Source organism: Oryctolagus cuniculus, chromosome 1 (genome assembly GCF_051225735.1).
Source record: "Oryctolagus cuniculus isolate XC-2025 breed Fujian yellow rabbit chromosome 1, ASM5122573v1, whole genome shotgun sequence".
NCBI classification, from domain to species: domain Eukaryota; kingdom Metazoa; phylum Chordata; class Mammalia; order Lagomorpha; family Leporidae; genus Oryctolagus; species Oryctolagus cuniculus.
Genome location: NC_142867.1, coordinates 161,138,166 through 161,159,547, shown reverse-complemented (window position 1 = coordinate 161,159,547; position 21,382 = coordinate 161,138,166). Strand labels below are relative to the sequence as shown.

Genomic DNA, 21,382 nt, shown 5'->3' with positions numbered 1-21,382 from the left:
TTTCTAGTGCCCAGAACCCTTGTTGTTCTTATTTGATTTTTTTTTTCTTTGTGTTTCTAACTAAAAGCACTAGGTCTTATCATTTGGGGTGTTTTATTGTGTTCCCCCTGCCTCTTGAGGGAGTGCCCCATAATTTAACAGAAGGGGGTGTTGGCATCAGACCGTGTGATCTGAATGCAGTCCTGGCCTCTCATGAGCTCTGTCACCCTGGCTCACCCGAGACTCGGGTTTCTGTGTGTGCGCAGTGGGGCTAAGGACACCTGCTTCGCAGGCACCTGGGGGAGATCAGAAGAAGTGACAGGGCAGCCAGCCGGGTTCCTGGCTCAGAGCAAGAAGGGCAGTGTCCTCTCTTTCCCCACTGCAAGGTCACAGATGGCTGCCGTTCAGTGTGTTACTTATACCTGAAACTGCAGGAAAAGGAGTTTCTGCTTACTCCGATATCAGGATTTTTAAAGTTATTGTTGGTGTTAAAGAATTAAAAAAAAAAAAACTTTACCATTTTATGAGATACATATAATGCTGCTTTTATTGACTTCAGAATAAACTTCAAGAATGTCAAGTATGATGTTTCTGTAACAATGTAGATGGCTAGGGACCGGTCTTAGCCTTTCTGCTTCCATGAAGTTGCAGTTCTGAAGTCTCTTTCCCTGTATAGCTTCCGAGGCAAGCCTGTGTGTAATGCACCTGGCGGTCTGGGAAGAGCTTCCAGGCTCAGTGGAGACGGGGAGAAGTTGCTGGATTCCGGAGAAAGCAGGCAGAGAGGGTTAAGACAGGGGTCGTCTTCCTGCTCGGCGCTCGGCCGCACCGTGCTAGTTCAGGTTGTGCTTCTGGAGCAGATCAAGGGCAAACCTCGGTCTTGAGCTCTGCGAAAACCTCCCAGGGAAATTCTAGACTCTTCTTCACTCTGCTTGGGATCCTGGGGGACTCGGTGTCCCCGCGTGAACCTTGTGGGAGAACATGCTCCTACAAAAATGCCACTCCCCCGATGCCCCTACTGCCAGTGCCAGCTCAAGCCTCTCTCCTCTTGCCAGGTGTGCAAGTAGGCACGCGTCTGTTTGCCAACTAGTGCAAGGCTGTGGGATGTGAGCGTGACTTTGGGAACTAACTGCCCATTGAGGTTGAAGGATGAACTGTTGCTGTAGTATGCAAAAAAAGGGCATATGGAGAAAGTAGTGAGTTCACTAGCTGCTTGGCCTCAGAGCGCTCTCTGAGTTGTTAACAACAGGGGCCACAGGGTCAGGGTGCTCGGCGTCTATACTGGCTGCACACCTAGGGTGTGGGGTCAACACCCTGAGGACTTCTTCACCTTGCGGGTTTGTTCTGGGCAGGTCTTGGTGGAAGCAAACAGAAAGCTCAGAAGGCACTTCACTGTACACTTGTTGTTTTCTGTTTATTCTCTGCTTTTCCTTCCCCCCAGGTGAACACTCAGGACTTCAGAGGGCTGGTTCGGGAGGATGCTGTTCTCTACCTGTTAGAAATCCCCAAAGGTGAAACGGTGACCATTTTAGCGCAGAGCCGAGCTGATGGTGAGCTTTTGGTTTGTTGGGGCAAGTGGGAAGGATAAAGAGTTGTCTTGGGGCCAACATAGGCAAATCTGAGTATTAAAAAATCAAAGTGGATCTTAACACCTTATTGTGGTGGGGTCACAGGTGTGCAGAGAAATTTGGGCCGACATTTAATTTTACATAAAAATGTTTTCTGTGCACCCACTGAAATAGTTTCACTGGTTGTGGCAATTTGCAGTAAAACTGCTTTTCTGAGTAGTGATCCATCCTGTAGCTCTGCCTGAGGTGTTCTTGAGCTTCTGTATGACAGGTGCAAAGGGCCCTGGCTGCTGTTGACTCCCACCTGAACCCTGCACACTCCGGACAGTTACATCCCCTTGCAGGCCTTGTTTTTTTTTTTTTTTTCTTTTTTTTTTTTTCTTTTTTTTATAGATCTTATTTATTTCTCTGAGAGGTAGAGTTACAGACAGACAGAGGGAGAGACAGAGAGAAGGGTCTTTCATCCACTGGTTCACTCCCCAAATGACTGCAATGGCTGGAGCTGGGCCAATCCAGGACCAGGAGCCAGGAGCTTCTTCCGGGTCTCCCACATAGGTGCAGGGGCCCAAGCACTTGGGCCATCTTCTGCTGCTTTCCCAGGCCATAGCAGAGAGCTGGATCAGAAGAGGAACAGCTGAGATACGAACCAGCACCCCTATGGGATGCTGGCACTGCCTACTGTGCCATAGTGCTGGCCCCCAGGCCTTGTTCTTATCTGTGCTGTGGGGGGTGGCGGTGTCTTCCCCATCTGGTAAACAATGCTGATTGGCAGCTGTATTTGGATTCTCCAGAGAAATGGCATGAATAGGAGATACTGGCGCCAACAGGAGATAAAGTGGTTTATTATGAGTGATTGGCTTGCATGCATGCAGAAGCTGGCAGATCCCAAGCTCTTCAGAGTGAGCTGGCAAGCTGGAGACCCTGGAAAGCCAGTGATTGGCTGATTGACTTATTTATTCATAAAGATTTTATTTATTTATTTGAAAAGCAGAGTTAGAGAAATAAAGAGAGAGAGAGAGAGAGCTCTTCCAGCCTCTGTTTATTCTGCAAGTTTCTGCGATGGCTGGGGGCTGGGCCAGTCAGGAGCCAGGAGCCTCCTCCGGGTCTCCCATGAGGGTATAGGGGCCCAAGCCCTGAGCCATGTTCCACTGCTTTCCCAGGCCAGTAGAGCTGGATCGAAAGAGAAACAGTCAGGACTCAAATTGGTGTCCCTATGGAAAGCCTGCGTCATAGGCAGCAGCTTAACCTGCTGTGTCTCAGATCTGGCCCTCGGCCAATGATTGAGTTCTGCTCTGAGTCCAAAGGCCTGGGGGCCACAAGAGCCCCTGGTGTATTTCTAGTCTGAAGGCACACAGAAAGCCACTGTCCCAGTTCAAAGGCCATCAGGCAGGACAGGTAGTTCTCTTATTCGGGAGGGGGTCTGCTGTTTCTTCCGATCAGGCCTTCGACCCCCTGGAGGAGGCCCACACACTTGTGGGAGGGCTGTCTTCTTGGTTCAGCCTACTCACTTAGATGCCACTCTCATCCAGAAACCCTCCTGGGAGCCCAGAATGACGCTGGAGCCAGTATCTGGGTGCACCCCATGACCCGGGCAAGCTGACACAGAGCATTAACCATCACAGTCACGCCTCAAGCTGGTTACTCGTCCTTCCTCCCGCCGGGCCTGTGCATGGCACTGGCGGAATGGAGGAGTGGGGAGGGGGTGGTCGGAGACGGGGACGCCCACCCCTCAGGATGTGCAGTTGCACTGAGTGCGGCCCGGGCTTCTGTCTTTCAGTGTACCGAGACATCCTGGCTTGTGGCAGAGGGGACTCGTTTTTTATAAGAAGCCACTTTGAATGCGAGAAGGAGACTCCGCAGAGCCTGGCCTTCGTCCGGGGCGAGGTCTTCCGGGTGGTGGACACGCTCTATGATGGCAAGCTGGGCCACTGGCTGGCCGTGAGGATCGGCAACGAGCTGGAGAAAGGCCTGATCCCCAACAAAAGCAGGTACCTGAGGTCCCCCCTGGGCGCCGCCCCCGCAGAGACCAACACGCACTCTTCTCTCGCCCCACCTGCCACACACACCCAGGGGAAGCCTGTGGGACTTGATAATCTGGCCTCTGCTTCTCAAAGGAGGGGAGCGCCCTGAGCATAGCTGCCCAGGCTCGTTGCAGTGTGTAGCTTCCCAGGGCTGGTAGCTGCACTTGGCTGTGTTGGACCAGTTTCCTGAGGAGGGGGTGCTGTCTTGGCCGGTGCACAGGTGGGTGCTGAATGACCGCAGCTCACCTCTGGGGGACAAGGCATCCTCATCCCGTGGACACAGTGCCGGAGCCTGGGAGTGATGCCTGTGGGTGCCGTAGGTCTGTGTGGCAGGACAAGCCATAGGTGGCGTTGTAACAGAGCTCCTTCCAGTGGGAGCCAGAGACCCACGCCTTGCCCGTGTGCAGGTGGAAGTGAGGGTCGAGACTTCGCCTCTGCGGGCTGCGTCTTTGCTCCACGAAGTGTACAGTGGCATGGACTCGATTGCCTTAATGACACGCACACCTGCTGCCTCTCTGGCGCTGGTTTCTTCCCTCAGAGCTGAGCAGATGGCCAGTGTTCAGAATGCCCAGAGAGACAACGCTGGGGACAGGGCTGACTTCTGGAGGATGCGGGGCCAGAGATCCGGGGTGAAGAAGAACCTGAGGAAGAGCCGGGAAGACCTCACAGCTGTCGTGTCTGTCAGCACCAAGTTCCCGGCCTATGAGAGGGTTTTGCTGCGAGAGGGTGAGGAAGCCGGGGGCGGGGAGGCGATAACCCCACTGGGCTGGGTGCCTGTTTTGCTTCATTTTCAGATGGTCATATCAGCTTCTCACTTCTCTGCATCACTCAGGCCAAGAGCAGGTTACACAGTTGGAATCAAATGCTAGTAAGGAGCCTGACTTAGGAGAAAATGAGCTGTTCAGACTCCTAAATGCAGGCCTGTTTCTACAAGCTAAACAGATTTTTAATGCTACTGAAACTTCATTCTGAAGTTTCTGTTATCCTTAGCAAAGTTTATCTTTAAAAAAAAAAAAAAAAAAAGTGGGGGCTGGCGCTGTGGCATTATGGTGCAGCGCCAGTGCAGGTTAAAGCCCTGGCTTGAAGCTCCGGCATCCCATCTGGTCACCAGTTCTGGTCCCGGCTGCTCCTCTTCGGATTCAGCTCTCTGTTGTGGCCTGGGATGGCAGTGGGGTATGGCCCAAGTCCTTGGGCTTCTGCGCCCACGTGGGAGACCCAGAAGAGGCTCCTGGCTCCTGGCTTCAGATTGGTGCAGTTCTGGCCATTGCGGCCATCTGGGGAATGAACCAGTGGATAGAAGACCTCTCTCTGTCTCTACCTCTTTCTGTTAACTTTGTCTTTCAAATAAATAAATCTTAAAAAAAAAAATATCAAGAGGGAGCCAGCTTTGTGGCACGGTAGGTTAAGCTGCTCCTTGCAATGCTGGCATCCCATACTGGAGTGCATGTTCAAGTCCCAGTTGTTTTGCTTCTGATCCAGCTCCCTGCTGATGTGCCTGGAAGGCAGCAGATGGTGGCTCAAGTACTTGAGCCCCTTCCCCCCATGTAGGAGACCCAAATGGAGTTCCTGGCTCCTGGGTTTGGCCTGGCGCAGCCCTGGAGTCATTTGGGAAGTGAACCAGAAGATGGAAGATATCTGTCTCTCATATTCTCTCTCTCTCTCTCTCTCTCTCATTCTCTCTGTGTCTCTGTTATTCTGCCTTTCAATTAAATAATGAGTCTTTATAAAATAAAAAAGAAGATGAGGGTTTGGACATTTGGTGCAACAGTCAAGACACCACCTGGGATACTGGCATCCCACAGTGGAGTGCCTAGGTTTGAGTCCTAGCTCTGCTCTCAATTCCAGCTTCCTGCTAATACATACCCTAGGAGGCAGCAGGTGATGGCCCAAGTGCTTGCGTCCCTGTCACCTGGAATGGAAACCAGGTTGAGTTCCTGGCTCCTGGCTTCTGCCTGGCCCAGCCTTAGAGCTGCTGTGGGCCTTTGGGTAGTAAACCAGTGGATGGGAGATTTCTGTCTGCCTGACTCTGTCTCTCTGACTTTCAAATAAATAAAAACTTAAAATAATGAAGGGAAGGCATTTTCTTCACAAATGAACTGGATTGAACTGTTAGGGGAACACAGTATCTTTCATTTAGTTGTGTTAGTATCAAAAGCTTCTTATCTTAACAGCTGGGCAAGTGTATGTGCACTGATGGCCTTTCTTGTCTCATTTCAGCGGGTTTCAAGAGACCTGTGGTCTTATTCGGGCCCATAGCAGATATAGCGATGGAGAAACTGGCAAACGAGTTACCTGACTTTTTTCAAACTGCTAGTAAGTCTCTCTGTGATTTTTTTTCTTTTCAAAATTTTGTTTTAAAAAAAATGTCTAGTATACAGAAAGGTGGAAGGAATAATGGGCGTCCACATCCCGTCCCTTGGAGTCCCTGCTGGTTAACATTTTGCATGTGCACTCTCTCCCTGCCCTGGCCCATAGACACCTGCTGGGGATGAGTGTTGTGGTGCAGTGAGTTAAGCACTGCTTAGGACTTCTGAATCCACCTTTGTTTTCAGTCCAGCTCCTTGCTAATGTGCCTGGGAAGGCAGCAGATGATGACTCAAGTACTTGGGCCCCTGCCACTCATGTGGGAGCCCAGGATGGAGTTCCCGGCTCCTGGCTTTGGCCTGGCCCAGCCCCGGCTATTGGGGGCATTTGGACAGTGAACCAGCAGATGGAAGTTCTCTCTTCCTCTCTGGGTCTCTCTGTCTTTTCTATGCCATTCAGATAACTTAATTTTGTTTCTTGCTGAACCGAGTTCAAGCGTCTTGTCTCATAGGATGTTCCCTCTTGACTGGCCTCATATTAGATGTTGGTTACGTGGGACGTATGGATGAGAAGGCACCCGAAGTCAGGTGTCCCATCCGTGCTGGTGCTCAGTTGGAACATTTGGTCGTCACTCATTTCTTAAAAATGACTTCGCTTCATTTTTGCTTTTGCAGAAACAGAACCCAAAGACGCAGGATCCGAGAAATCCAGTGGAGTGGTCCGGTTAAATACTGTGAGGCAAATTATTGAACAGGTGAGGAGAACATACACCCACAGGCTGGGCGGTCAGAACTGGATCATCGTTTGCCGAAGTTTCTCTTGGAATCAGATCTGCACTTGAAAAATCAGTGTTCATTTAACAGCGTTCATGTTAAACAGTGAACCATAAATGCAAGCTGTTTCAGTGTGTGGGAACCTGTTCGTGTTCTATCACAGCTTTGCTTTTTCTGGAGTTCTCAGCATTGCACCAGGTGACCTGCTCGCTCTTATCAGAAGTCCTAGTACATTGAAAATATGAAAGTGGACGTAGTGTGCAAGCAGGTGTTCCATTTGCAGGGTTTATCTGATGCAGCCTTTGCCCATTCAGACACACCGTGTGCCGGTGCAGTGCCTAGGTGCCCACTCACGTGACTCTCCTCTATCTGTAACAGGACAAGCACGCACTGCTGGATGTGACGCCGAAAGCTGTGGACCTGCTGAATTACACACAGTGGTTCCCGATTGTGATATTTTTCAGCCCGGATTCTAGGCAGGGCATCAAAACCATGAGACAGAGGTTGAGCCCCACATCCAACAAAAGCTCTCGGAAGTTATTTGATCAAGCGAACAAGCTGAGAAAATCGTGTGCACATCTGTTTACAGGTGCGTGGCATTTCAGATGTAGCCTCTGTGCCCTGTAGGGAGGAATAGAGAATGCAAGATGGGAGGAAATAGGAAAATAATCGGAATGGATAATTTGACTCCTATTCATGACTCTTGAAAAAATAGTTAATCCTGTAAAACAGACGTATTAAACTCAGGGTGTTTGTATTTTCAGCGTTGTAATTTTTACTGTTTGAAAATGGGAGTAAGGGTCTATGATGTAGTGACAGTTGGTCATTTACTATGGTTGAGATTTACTATGGGGCTGTAGGCTAATGCTACTGAACCTCACCACCCCTCTGTGTAGGTGATTGCTGTTCTCTGCTTTCCATCAACCCATGCACAAACTTCCAAAGGGATAGGAACTTGGTAGCAGTGGTTTTGTTTTTGACAGGCAGAGTTAGACAGAAAGAGAGAGAGAAAGGTCTTCCTTCTGTTGGTTCACCCCCCAAATGGCTGCTACGGCCGGCGCGCCGCGCCAATCCGCATCCAGGAGCCAGGTGCTTACTCCTGGTCTCCCATGCGGGTGCAAGGGCCCAAGCACTTGGGCCGTCCTCCACTGCACTCCCGAGCCACAGCAAAGAGCTGGACTGGAAGAGGAGCAACCGGGACAGAACCAGTGCCCCAACCGGGACTAGAACCCCCGGTGCCAGCGCTGCAGGTGGAGGATTAGCCTAGTGAGCCGTGGCGCTGGCCGGTGGCAGTATAGCTAACAGGCAATGCGCTCACATCTGTAATGCTCACTAGCACTGCGTGTGGCATATCAAGCCGTTTCTTGCATGTTCCAGGCAGCAAGTTGAGAGTTATAGGTTAACTATACTCAGAGGTTGGAACGGACATACATACTGTAAATGAACACTGAGTTTCACCTAGAACGTTGTTCTTGTTGTTTGTTTATTTGAAACGTAGAGTTACAGAGAAAGAGATGGAGAGAATCTTCCATCTGCTGGTTCATTGCTCACATGGCTGCAAAAGCCAGGGCTGTGCCAGGCCAATGCCAGGAGTCAGGAGCTTTGTCTAGGTCTCCTTCGTGGGTGCAGAGGCCCAGGGACTTGAGCCATCTTCCACTGCTTTGCCAGGCACATCAGCAGGGGACTGGATTGGATGTGGAGGAGCTGGGACTTGAACCAGCGCCCATGTAAGATGCTAGTGCAGCAGGCTGTGGCTTCATCTGCAATGCCGTAGCACCGGCCCCTCGTGTAGAACTTTGAATTGGCCCCCTCTCACCATAGCTCCTTTGTAGAATTCAGCAGTCTTCAGGATATGTGGGACAGGGTGCTTGGCAACTTGGACCAGCAAGCCCCAGTTTTCTGCCCAGTCACCTCCTACAAATTTCTTTCATATTTCTAAGTTTGCTCCCCAAAGCTGCACTGACAGCCTCGCCAAGCCCTTTTATTAACCTCCTGTCCTGCCCAGCCTGACCAGGTTGTGACTTGATGGTGTGTGTCAGGCCATGGCCATAAGCATTAGTTTTCGGGGATGGACATTGTGGTGCAGCAGTTAAGGAAGCCACTGTCTGAAACTCCTGAAACCCACATCAGAGTGCCGAGGATAGAGACCTGCCTCCACCTCCACTTCCGATCCAGCTCTCTGCTAATGCTCCTGGGCAGCAGCGGATGATAACTCAAGTACTTGAGTCCCTGCCACCCACATGGGAGACCCAGATGGAGTTCCTAGATCCTGGCTTCTGCTTGGTGTAGCCCCAGATGTCGGAGGCATTTGGGAAGTTAAGCAATAGTTGGGAGATTTCTCTTTTCTCTGTATTGTTCTGCCTTTTTTTTTTATTATTATTTTTTGAAAGATTTGTTTATTTGAAAGTCAGAGTTACAGAGAAAGAGATCTTCCATCTGCTGGTTTATTCCCCAAATGGCTGCAGCAGCTAAGGCTGGCCAGGGTGAAGCCAGCAGCCTAGAACTCCATTCAGGTCTCCTACATGGGTACAGGGGCCCAAATATTTGGGCCATCTTCTGCTGCTCTCCCAGGAGCATTAGCAGGAAGCTGGATCTCAGGTGGAGCAGCTGGGACTTGAACTGGAGCTCATGTGGGTGGCCATGTCGCAGGTGGTGACTTAACCTGCCTTGCTACAACACTGGCCCCATTCTGTGTTTCAAATAAATAAACAAACAAGAATCAACTTTAAAAAAAAAAAAAAGAAAAGAAAACACTGGTTTGAGCAGCAGAATCTATATCCAGAACTAATATTTTGTGTTTTTAATGATTTTAAATTTACGGCTTTTTTTGAGAATCTGTGAGAATCATCCGTGCTGTTTGGGGAGCACAGAGATCTGAAGCGAAGGATTGGGGTGCGTGTGGTCTCTTAGGGCTCCATATCTTTTTCTTATTTCAGAGCAACAAGAATCTCACAGTCAGGTATTTAATTATGACGATATTATTAAAATGCCTCTTATAAGCTTGACATAGTTCTCTATTCAACATGAGCAGCTTTGCCTTGAGACTTGCACAAGAGTGTGTGAATTGTCAGAATGAGTTAACATGTTAGTGATGCCTCCCCACTGTCAGAAATCTACTGTAAATAGGTTTTCATGTCACAAAATTGTGATTTTTTTAAATGAAGTTGGAGTTACATGTCTTCTCGGGGCCTTTGAAGCCCTTAGTTCTCAGTTTGAAGATGACTGAAGTGGAATTATGTCCGCAGACACTCAGGTGGGCAGACTTTGTGTTGAACTGTGGGATTTTAATTCCTGGTGCCCAAGGGAGAGTAGAGTGCCCTTGGGCTCCCGAGGTTTCCAGTGGCAGAGCGAGGATCCGCTCAGTATCTCACTTTCTGGGATTAAGCCTGTCCAGGGAGACATGGGCCTAGGCTGGAGGTTGGAAGCAACATGGATTAAGGAATGCTGCTTGAAGTCAAGGAATCTGGGGAGCCTCACAAGCAAAGCCAAAGGGAGGGGCCAGCACTGTGGCACAGCGGGCTAAGCCTCTGCCTGCGGCGCCAGCTTCCCATGTGGGTGCCGGTTCCTGTCCCGGCTGCTCCTCTTCTGATCCAGCTCCCTGCCATGGCCTGGGAAAGCAGCAGAAGATGGCCCCTGCACCCATGTGGGAGACCCGGAAGAAGCCCCAGCTCCTGGCTTTGGCCTGGCCAAGTCTGCCCACTGCAGCCATTTGGAGTGTGAACTAGCGGGTGGAAGATTCTCTCTCTCTCTCTCTCTCTCTCTCTCTCTCTCCTTCCATCTGTAAGTCTACTTCTCAAATAATAATTAAAAAAAGAAAAGAGTGAAGGAAAGCAGCATCTTGGCTGGGTGCTGGCTTATTACAAGGTCAGGCGTGGGAGTTGGGGCTGCTGTAAGTGGGGCTGTGGGCACTAGCTGCTTGTGACACGTATGTTTTTGTTCATGGACTTGATGGTTAATGTGAACTCGATAAAAGGTTTTGTGACTTTATTCATCTTATCAAGGGGCACAAAACTGTTTTTTGAATTTCATGAATGGTCCTTTTAACTTGTTTTCTTCATGATGAAAACAGCCTGTACTTATGTCAGATAATTCCAACATGAAGCTTTCAAAGGCTGCTCGAGGTTCTCTGTTGAGTAAGCACAGGTCGCTCTTCTCATTTGAAGGGTGTGTGGTCTTACTTCTCTGAGGGCTTGGCAGCATGTGTGAGCTTTGAGCATAATCTTTGCGAATTACCATGATAAAGACACAAAAATCCACAGTATCAAGGTTAATTTTCCTTGGGTTGTTCAATGTATCAGTTTGTCCTAATGCTGTAAATAATTAACCACCAAGGAAACTGTAAGCTTATTCCAGAATTTCCATGGTCAGTGTTAGAACTTAAATGAGAGAAAGCTGTGTGTTACTTCCCAGTTGCCTATAAGATTTGCTTAGTGGTTCTTTTGTCTTTAGGAATGAGATATACGGCATTGTATAGATTTCCATGCCCTCTAATAAAAAGCCATGACAGTGTCAATTTTTTTTTTAATTCCTATTTAATGTGTAGTCTGCCCAATTTAATTTAGGATTCTGGACCAAATTGTTTGTCTAGTTTATTCCCATTAGGTCCATAAATACATATGGCTGAAAAACCTTCACATGTGTTATGCCTTGTTAGTATTTTGTGTTTGTGCTCTAAAGTTGTGATTTAAAAATTTATTAATTTATCTGAGAAGCATAGAGACAGAGCTCCCACATGCTGATTCACTCCCCAGATGCCTGCAGCCGACACAGGCACTCAGTCCGTGTCTCCCCCTTGAGCCATCATTGCTGCCTCCCAGAGTGTGCACTAGCAGGAAGCTGGAGTCAGGAGCTGGAGTTGGGAGTTGAACCCAGATACTCTGGGATGGTGGAGCAGGCGTCCTAACCAACATCTTTACTGCTAGGCCAAATGCTCACCCCTAAATTTGTGGTTTCAGATGGGCAGTGTTGTGTAGTAGATAAGAACGTAGCCTCTGCGAGCAAACTTCCGAGCTGGTATTCCAACTGCTCTACTTGTTTGGTATGAGGCCTTGAGCTGTCTAATTCCACTGCTGTGCCTTGGTTTCTCCTCTGTAAGATGGGAATGACAGTAATATCTAACTTGCAAGGTTTGTGTAAGCCTGGAGTGAGCTGATTCATGTAAGGGGCCAGCGCTTCCTTTAGCATTTTTTTTTAAGATTTATTTATTTATTTGAAAGAGTTACACAGAGAGAGAATAAGAGGCAGAGAGACAGAGGTCTTCCATCCGCTGGTTCACTCTTCAGTTGGCCGCAACGGCCAGAACTGCACTGATCCGAAGCCAGGAGCCAGGAGATTCTTCCAGGTCTCCCATGTGGGTGCAGGGGCCCAAGGACTTGGGCCATCTTCTACTGCCTTCCCAGGCCATAGCAGAGAGTCAGATTGGAAATGGAGCGGCTGGAACTCGAACTGACACTCATAGGATGCCGGCACTGCAGGCAGCGGCTTTACCTGCTATGCCACAGTGCCAGCCCCAAGACATACTCTTTGAAAAAAAATTTTTAAAAGGTGGCTTTACTGAAGAATGGATATTCTGAAAGTTGATCCATTTTAGCTTTATGCTATCTGTCTTTAATGTAAATTAAATATTTGGATGGTTAGCAGTTGTAAGTACATTCATCCAGGATGTAGTGTTCAAACACACACAGATAGCTTCTGTATTTGCCAGAATACTCGTTCAGATGTGATTGAAAATGAGAGTAAGCTATGTCTAGAAGCATCCCAAGTCAATGTGGTGCTGGCAACTGGTGCAGCCCTTTTTGTTTCTGTTTCAACAGCTGTCATCAACCTGAATTCGGCCAACGACAGCTGGTTCGGCAGCCTGAAGGACACCATTCAGCATCAGCAAGGAGAGGCAGTGTGGGTCTCCGAGGGAAAGGTATGTGGGGTAGCTCCACGGCTGTGAGGTGAGAGTCCGCCTTCCCCGATCTTTCCTCCAGAGGGCAGTGAATGTAGGAAATCAGAGCCGGCTGGGAGTGGCAGCTTATCAGTTCTCTGACAAAGCTGTCAAGGGCAAGGCCCAGACGAAGACAGGCATCGTGGGATGCATGTGGCCCTACATTCACTTCCCTCTTCCTTTAACGTAGTAACTAGCGTTGTATTCCAAGTACACTAATCAGAGCTTACAAGATCTCGTGCTGAGCTCCGCAGCTTACTAAGGACACGGGAAACTTTGACAAGGGGGTGAGAAGCGAGGTTGAGGAAGAACATGGTTAGGGATTTACGGGAGTTCAGAATTGTTGTCCGAGGATGTGTCATAGTTAGGAAAGTCATTGTCAGCTGGCGTCTCGTCTGTGGTGGTGATGTGTGCAGGGCTTATGGGACCACGTGCTCCCTTCAGGTGGGACCCTTTGGTGCTAGCGTCCTGTTGGCCAGCTGAATTGGGGTCAGTTGTGAGCCTTTCCAGGGCCATCTTTGTCCCAGAGTTGACTGAGCCTTGCTCTCCGGGAGCTGGACATTTAGGCCAGGAATCCTGTGTCTCTTGCATGCTTTCCTTCTACTAGGCCGTGTGCGTCCTCCCTGGGGAGGACCAGTAAGACAGGGCCATAGCTCCTGTCCCACCGTGGTCCGACATCTCGTAATCCAGTGGAGATGTGCCCAGCTATAGGCAGTAGGCATCTATCACTGGAAGAACAGGGCCTGGGGGAAAGCCAAGAGAGAAGGGAGATTATGGAGGGAAGGCACAGCAGTTGGAGGAAGTGTGGACAGCTGGAGAGCCCCTAGGTCCCTGCAGGAAAACTAACACAGTGTCAACATGGGACCAAAGCCAAGTGATTTCAGGAAACTCAGGATGTCTAGCGCAGGTCCAGGTTCCAGGCACTTGGCCATGCCCTTGGGCATTTTCTTGAGTCCTCACTCCCAGGAGCCATGTCAGACCCCACTGACCCTCCCAAACAAATTCCTCTAGATGGAAGGGATGGATGATGACCCCGAAGACCGCATGTCCTACTTAACCGCCATGGGCGCGGACTATCTGAGTTGCGACAGCCGCCTCATCAGTGACTTTGAAGACACCGACGGCGAAGGAGGCGCCTACACTGACAATGAGCTGGATGAGCCAGCCGAGGAGCCGCTGGCGTCTTCCATCACCCGCTCCTCGGAGCCGGTGCAGCATGAGGAGGTGAGGCGAGGCAGGCCACGGGCAGCGAGGCCACGGGCAGCGAGGCCACGGGCAGCGAGGCCACAGGCAGCAAGGCCACGGGCAGGCAAAGCAGCTGCAGGTGTTCACTTTCGTTCTTCGGGACGGCTGTGCAGGCTGCTGTGAAAGGTATTCCGCAGGGTCAGAGCAGGTGACTTCCAGGGAGTCGTGCTCTAGGCCACACCTGTAGATGGAGGCTGCAGTCAGTGGGACAGGAAGGTGAACGTCATGGGCGGTTGAGTGATAGTGCTCGGCACACCACGGCCCTCAGGCGCGGTGCATAAGCAGGATGGCTTTGTGCACCAGCCGTCCAAATTCCCGGTAGAACCTGCCTTTTAAAAGTTGCTCTTGTGTTTACTTGTAACCTTTGATTAGGCCTCTCTCTGTACTGTTAGTGTTCTTGCTTTCCTTCTCTGCCCGACCTTTAACCTTTCTAATCTTGCTGCAGCTCCGGAGTGTTTCCCCATCAGTTTCCTTCTCTGTTGTATTTCACGTTTTGATTGCACTCAGATCAGATGTCCCTCTGATCACAAGTCCTGCACGCCCATTGGCCAATGATTGACCACTTATGTGATCCTAGAAATTACGTCAAGTTATGACCGGAGCAGTATTTGTTGCCTCTCAGAGAACACTGCCATAGGGATCTTTGCAGAGGAGATTATCTGTGTATTTGGATAATTGTTGCTGTGGACTTCTCATTAGCAATTTAGCTCATTTCAGCGAATGATTTTTTTTCTTTATGAAACAAAACACCAAGAAAACGGGTTGAAGGTGGAGTAAACCCACCATGATGAAGAATTATTACATACTGCTAGTCAAGTTATACAGAATAAATTGACTGAATGTCCATACATACAGATGCATTAATGCTTAACGTTAGCAGTTATTAATGGCACATGAGATTTTGACTTTTGGGAGACTTTTAAAAAATTATACCTTAAAACAATAGTTATTATATTGGGTGTGGCCACTTGTTTAAAAAACTTGTGCCTTCAGCCTTCACTAAGGGGAATGTGCCTGGTACCTGCCCTTTCAGTTAAGAGCACAGGGTCCGTCTCTCACCGCTGTGCACAGACTCTTTGCACCATTCCAGCAAAGCAGACCAGGGCTCGCTTCTCCCTGCTCCGATGTTCTTGTTGTGAATGAACCTTTATGTCTTGTAGAGCATAAGGAAACCCAGCCCAGAGCCAAGGGCTCAGATGCGGAGGGCTGCTAGCAGAGATCAACTTAGGGACAATAGCCCGCCCCCGGCATTCAAGCCAGAGCCGCCCAAGGTACGTGGCTGGGAAGCCCAGGATGGGAAGGAAGAGGAAGCAGAGGCCCCCAGAGCCCCTGGACAGCCAAGGAGGAGCGCGCACCATGAGATGGTGCTGAGTGACAGTCTGGGCTCACTGCCTGCTCCGTTAGAGCCTGTCTTGGCTGGGGCTGGATGAACCCAAAACAGAGAAGAGTGAAGATAGGCAGGAGAGGAATCTGCAGGAGAACACGCAGTTGTCCGATTGTTAGCGTTGGTCTGTATCTTATGTCCCTTCTGGTTCAGAGTCAGCGTTTCACAAATTCTAAGTTACCTATTTAGTACATCATTGTACACCCGAATCACTTTACAGACACAGGTGCATCTGTCTTTTGATTCCATATCCTCAGGCAGAATCAAGACTGTGACTCTGGACTTTTCCTTATACCCTAGTAAGATTTCTCTGTGTGACTCGGTAATGTAAGTCCCAAGAAAGTGTTAATTGATCATGCGGGCCCTGGGAAGTAATTTGTGACACCATGGAATCTATCACTGCAAATTTACAAGCCGGGCCGGCATTGAAGGGGGAAGAAAAGTGGCAGTTAGCTTAATACTCTGCCCTCCCACCCGCACTCCAGGCTCACTCCCCTCCTGCTGTTCCTGGGCCTTGGCTCTGAGCCAGGCCATCCACCCCGGCACAGTGTGACCTCGGAAGTCCCCTCTTCCAATCCCAAAGTTGATCTGTTCTGAGATCTTCCCCAAGATTCGACTCTCCTCCAGTGCAAAGTTACTGCATCCTGGTCTGGCTCTGACAGTCGCAGCCCTCCCAGCACCTCCAAGCTCACTGTGTTTCTTATTACGTCTCACTCTTCTGTAGGAAGGGAGGCAGGGCTCGGGTGCCCAGTCAGTGGCTCTTTGCCCTGCCATAACTGATTCCTTGTCTCAGTGGTATTTGTTGACCACCTTTGGAAACTGATCAGGAAATGGAGTGTATTAAACCACTAATATAGATTTGGAATGAGCTCCAAGCCTTTGATAAAAAGGAGTCATTGCTCTCTGCAGGCCAAAACCCAGCACAGAGAAGAATCCTTTGACCAACCCAAGGCCTCCGCTGCTGCTGACCGCGAGCTGCCCGGGGCATCCTTCAAAGCGTGTCCTCCGCCCATTGCCGCAAAACCCGTTTTCGGCAGGCCTATCCTGAAGCCCTCCACGCCCGTGCCTCCCCCTGAAGGGGAGGGGCTGGGAGAAAGCAGTGAGGAGCAAGATCATACCCCGAAGTCAGTCCTGGGCAAAGTCAAGATATTTGAGAAGATGGATCACAAGGCAAGACTGCAGCGGATGCAGGAGCTCCAGGAGGCGCAGAATGCCCGGGTAATTGCTGTTAAGCCACGAGATGATCCCAGCACACTGACAGTGAGCGTATTAAATAGGCTGTATTTCAGCACAGCACAGCTAGAACAGAGACGTTCACACACACAGTCCCAGAGGCACATGGCTGTCTGTGTCGCATCCAGATTGCCAGCTGTCAGGGCTTTCCTTGTCGTGCCGATCCAGAGAGCCTGGCAATAACGCAGGTGAGGCAGAGTCCCTCGTCATCGTTCAGAGCGTTGCGGCAGGTTCTGGAATGGGGAAGGGTAGCGGGAGTGTCAGTGCCTCTCAGAAATTACTTAAAATATTTTCTTTTAACAAAAGATTTATTTATGTCTTTGAGAGGCAGAATTACAGAGAGAGGGAGATAGAGAGAGAGGTCTTCCATTCGCTGGTTCGCTCCCCAGATGGCTGCAATGGCTGGATCTGGGCCAATCCAAAGCCAAGAGCCTCCTCCGGGTCTCCCACGCAGGTGCAGGGGCCCATGGACTTGGGCCATCCTCCACTGCTTTCCCAGGCCACAGCAGAGAGCTGGATCAGAAGAAGAGCATCTCTGATTCCAATCAGCACTCATGGGATGCTGGCACCATAGACAGAGGCCTAACTTAATATGCCACAGCACTGGCCCCTTAAAATATTTGTGATGTTAATTTGGTAGCTGATGCTTCATTTGCTCTCGCGTTTGCCATAGAAACCAAGCAAACCTTGGGCACAATAGTGGGAACGTGTACTGGTTGTCGCATTTGAATTTCTGTACCGTGTGCACATAGAACCTCCCGTGTGTCAAAGACTTGCAGTGAGGTGCTGTGGAACAGGGTCAGCCCAGTGGACATTCCCCCTGTCGCCACGGCAGCAGTGCTGCTGAGCGCTTTTCTTCGTCTTTATTGTGGCAGAATAAACGTACCAAAGTTGGCCGTTTCCAAGCGCTCAGTGCAGAGGCTCTCGTTGATTCGGGAGCGCCGCTGCAGCTCCGTCCATCTCCAGATCGTGTTTTCGTCTTCCCTGGGGACACCCTGTGCACATGAAACAGTAGCTCCCTAGTCTCCCGCCTCCCTGCTACTTTCTGTCTTTGTGAACTTGGTGGCTTCTTGAATTGGGTTCCTGGAATGTTCCTCCTTCTGCGACGGGCTTCTTTCACGTAGCGTGATGGCCTCCAGCGAGGTCCGTGTTGTAGCCTGTGCAGAGGCGGTTCCATTTCCACAGTGTTCCTGGTTGGCGTGTACGTGGGAACCGGACAGCGCTTTCTCATCCTTCCTCGTCTCCTTGGAACGAGTTGGAGGAGAAGGACGCGGGGCCAGCAGGGCACCGGCAGGCGCACCGCCCCTGCTCATTCTTTGCCTCTGGTTCTTTTTCTCTTCCGCAGATTGAAATCGCACAGAAGCATCCCGATATCTATGCAGTTCCAATCAAAACGCACAAGCCGGACGCCGGCCCGCCCCAGCACACGAGGTGAGGCCTGTTCAGCAGGGACGGGTCTAACGTGGGGGCTTCCTGGAGACTTGGGCTTGAGGAGAGCGTTTCCTTTATCTGAATTTCTGAGCGGTAGAGGGATTTCTTCCCCTTGCCGAGCGTTGGCTCCAGCTGCAAAGATTACAGTCAGAAACGCATGGTACTTGACCTTGTGACTCGCGGGAGGCTGTGAGGTGACATTGTGTGAGGATAACACACGAGTGCAATTTCTGGAGCTCAGAACTATTTTGCCCTCCATGGTTTCCTGTCTCTTAGCCAAGTTCCTGAATCCCTTGGCCTCACCTAGCAAAGTCTGGCCACCTGTGCCACACTGGGGTCTGGAGGGACTGAGACAGGTACTTGGCCAGTGTCACTAAGAAGTTGTTTATTTATTTTAAAGATTTTATTTATTTGAGAGGTAGCGTTACAGAGAAAAGCATAGACAGAGAGAAAGGTCTTCCATCCTCTGACTCCCCAAATGGCCGCAACGGCCAGAGCCGAGTCGATCTGAAGCCAGGAACTTCTGGGTCTCCCGCGTGGGTGCAGGGGCCCAAGGACTTGGACCATCTTCTGCTGCTTTCCCAGGCCACAGCAGAGAGCTGGATCAGAAGAGGAGCAGCCGGGACACAAACTGGCATCCATATGGGATGCCAGCACCATGGGCAGAGGCTTAGCTTACTATGTCACAGTGCTGGTCCCTAACGCTGTTTATTTAAAATGCTGCGCAAGCATTAGAAATCATCACAGCACTGAGGTTTTACATTGGGTCATTTCCTGCTTCTGAAAACAGGGCAGAAAGATCTATTTGTTTTTTATTGTTATTATTATTATTTAGTTTTAAGTAGAGAGAGGGGGAGAGACAGAAAGAGGAAGAGAGAAGATCTTCCATCCGTTGCTGGTTCACTCCCCAAATGGCCAAAATGGCCTAGGCTGGGCCAGATGGAAGCCAGGAGCTTCATCGGGTCTCCCACATGCGTGCAGGGGCCCAGGCACTTGGGCCATCCTCAGATGCTTTCGCAGGCGCATTAGCAGGAAGCTGGATCAGAAGTGGAACAGCTAGGGTATGAACTGGTGCCCATATGGGATGGTGGTGCTGCAGGCGGAGGCTTTTCCTGCTGTGCCACAGCACTGGTCCCCTGGAAATCCTATTTCTTGAGGCTGTTCTGACCGGAAGCTAGAGTCTAGTGCTACAGCCAGGGAGAAATGGAGCGTCTTCCTTCCCTGTGGAGCTGTCCCAGACCGCATTGCTGCTGCCTACAAGGGAGGGTAGCAGGAACCCCTTCTGCTACTGGGGCTGCCGCTGGTGGGACTTTGGGACAGGGAAGGCAAGCCTGATTCCTAGGCCAGGAAGCACCTCGCTGGCCTCATTCTTCACCACCCAAGTGGGCATGGGCCTCAACCCCAAGCAGCGTCCACACTGGTCGGTGACCGCCCTGGGATGATGGTGTGGGCAGCTAGAGGGGGAGCGTGGGCGTGCCACGGAGGGCGTGTAACCCCCTTGCTGTGTCAGTTCCAGGACCCCAGAGCCACAGAGGGCGCCCTCCAGACTGTACCAGGATGGCCGGGGCAGTCACGGCAGTGACGCCGAGGAGGAGGAGTACCGCCAGCAGCTGTCGGAGCACTCGAGGCGCGGCTACTACAGCCAGCCGGCCCACTACCGGGACACGGAGCTCTAGCCCTGCCGGGTGGCCCCTGCACCTTTACGCTGCGGAGCTGTGCTGGGGGCGCCCCCTCGGGGAGCACTGTGGTCTGATATTGCTGCTCGCTGCAGAGGACCAAAAGCTGTGTTAATTCTGTTTGCCTGTTGGTAACGTGTATATTAAGAAGCAATAACTATTTCCCTTCATTAATAGCTGCCTTCAAGGACTGTCTCTGTGTGAGGCAGAATGTGAATAAAGGAATAATTCCTGTTGTACACAAACTAAATTCCAAGTATTTTATTACAGCTCTCTAAGTGCCTTTCATGAGAAGTGTCTTCGGTTTTCTTCCTATGAAGCTTTATGCAAAGCCATAATGGATTAAAACTATTTTGACTAAATTTTGATACCAGTTTAATAGCCATGGTTTTCTCTGCTCTCTGTCTTTTCAAGGGGTTTGTCTTTGTAATATTTTTCATAAACTCTGTATATGTAATAGCTGTACTTAGTAATTTGGCTGTATGGGCTAAGTAGCTTGAAGAGCAAGAAGGTATAAAAATTTGTTTGTTTAAAATCATGTGCCCCACCAAAAGATACTTGAGGAAAATACATTTTTGTCTGTGTCTGTACTGACAGTAGTCAGTTTTATAGTTTAATAAAAAGGAATACATTCAACCAGTGATTTGCTTTGTGCTGAGTTTTTGTGTTACTGCCTACTTTTTAAATGCGACTTTTCAGATACGAATCATGAAAGTGAGCACTTGTTCATTACTGAATGTTGGAGAATGAAGGCACATGTGAAAAAGAAAATAAAAATTAGCCATCGGCCGGTGCCGTGGCTCACTAGGCTAATCCTCCACCTGTGGCGCCGACACACCGGGTTCTAGTCCCGGTTGGGGCGCCGGATTCTGTCCCAGTTGCTCTTCTTCCAGTCCAGCTCTCTGCTGTGGCCCGGGAAGGCGGTGGAGGATGGCCCAAGTGCTTGGGCCCTGCACGCACAAGGGAGACCAGGAGGAGGCACCTGGCTCCTGGCTTCGGACAGCACAGCGCACTGGCTGTAGCGGCCATTTCGGCCATTTGGGGGTGAACCAACGGAAGGAAGACCTTTCTCTCTGTCTCTCTCTCTCTCTCTCTCACTGTCTAACTCTGCATGTCAAAAAAAAAAAAAATAGCCATCATCCCATCTCTGATAATAATTTGGGCGCATCTCTTGTATTTGCAGGTATGTGTGTGTGTGAGAGAGATACTTGGTTTAGTGTGTTTACAGTTCTGTTTCCTTCTTTTAACGTTCTCTCATGAATATTTCTCTTAGATCATTGAAACCCAGTGCACACATCCTCTATTACTTGTCAATTACAGAATAGTCTCTCCTGTGATTACTTCATGAGTGAGCAGCCCTTCGGTTGTGGACTGTTTGGATGATTTCCTATTCCTTGCCTCTTTACATGCTATGTAACGCTTTGGACAGAGTCCATTGCTGTGTATCAGCGATCAGCATTGTAGTCCTTCCCTGCAGGTGGATTCTCAGAAGTGCAGTCACTGAGTGGAAGCATAGGAACATTTTGAAGGCTCTTTTTTTTTTTTGCCAACCTGCTTCCTAGAAGAGTCCCGTCAGTTCACGCGCCCACATTCACTCTTGAAAGATTAGAATAGGTTTAGGATTTAAACAAGACGGTTTGGAAATATGGGCTTGGATGAAGCGCAAGAAGTCTTGGCTCCATTGAGGGTCTTTGATGACATGAAGTAACATGGAGCTATTACTGTCATGTCATCATTGAGTTAGAAATTCAGCTGATTCATAAATGAGTTATCCTATAAAAGTGTCCTTGGTTGACCTCTGTTGACCTGGAAGCGGTAATTCGTAAACTAATTAGTGCA

At 49.9% G+C, this 21,382-nt stretch overlaps 1 protein-coding gene across 9 annotated transcripts in view; it reads left to right on the top strand.

Moving 5' to 3' along the window:
* The window catches only part of TJP2 (tight junction protein 2), a 137,956-nt gene extending 117,770 nt beyond the window's left edge, over positions 1 to 20,186 (top strand). For 4 of the 9 annotated variants that reach the window (XM_051846396.3, XM_051846400.3, XM_051846386.3 and 1 more), the window contains 12 exons: positions 1,418 to 1,526; positions 3,322 to 3,532; positions 4,104 to 4,291; positions 5,783 to 5,878; positions 6,544 to 6,623; positions 7,021 to 7,231; positions 12,456 to 12,556; positions 13,586 to 13,798; positions 14,980 to 15,090; positions 16,113 to 16,421; positions 17,782 to 17,867; positions 19,378 to 20,186. In XM_051846396.3, the coding sequence (XP_051702356.3) occupies positions 1,418 to 1,526; positions 3,322 to 3,532; positions 4,104 to 4,291; positions 5,783 to 5,878; positions 6,544 to 6,623; positions 7,021 to 7,231; positions 12,456 to 12,556; positions 13,586 to 13,798; positions 14,980 to 15,090; positions 16,113 to 16,421; positions 17,782 to 17,867; positions 19,378 to 19,543 (1,881 nt within the window). In that variant the 3' untranslated portion in view covers positions 19,544 to 20,186. The remainder of the gene's footprint in view (positions 1 to 1,417; positions 1,527 to 3,321; positions 3,533 to 4,103; positions 4,292 to 5,782; positions 5,879 to 6,543; positions 6,624 to 7,020; positions 7,232 to 12,455; positions 12,557 to 13,585; positions 13,799 to 14,979; positions 15,091 to 16,112; positions 16,422 to 17,781; positions 17,868 to 19,377) is intronic. The other 5 variants (XM_089336974.1, XM_051846393.3, XM_051846390.3 and 2 more) reach the window with 3 other exon arrangements.
* The last annotated feature ends 1,196 nt before the right edge of the window (positions 20,187 to 21,382 follow it).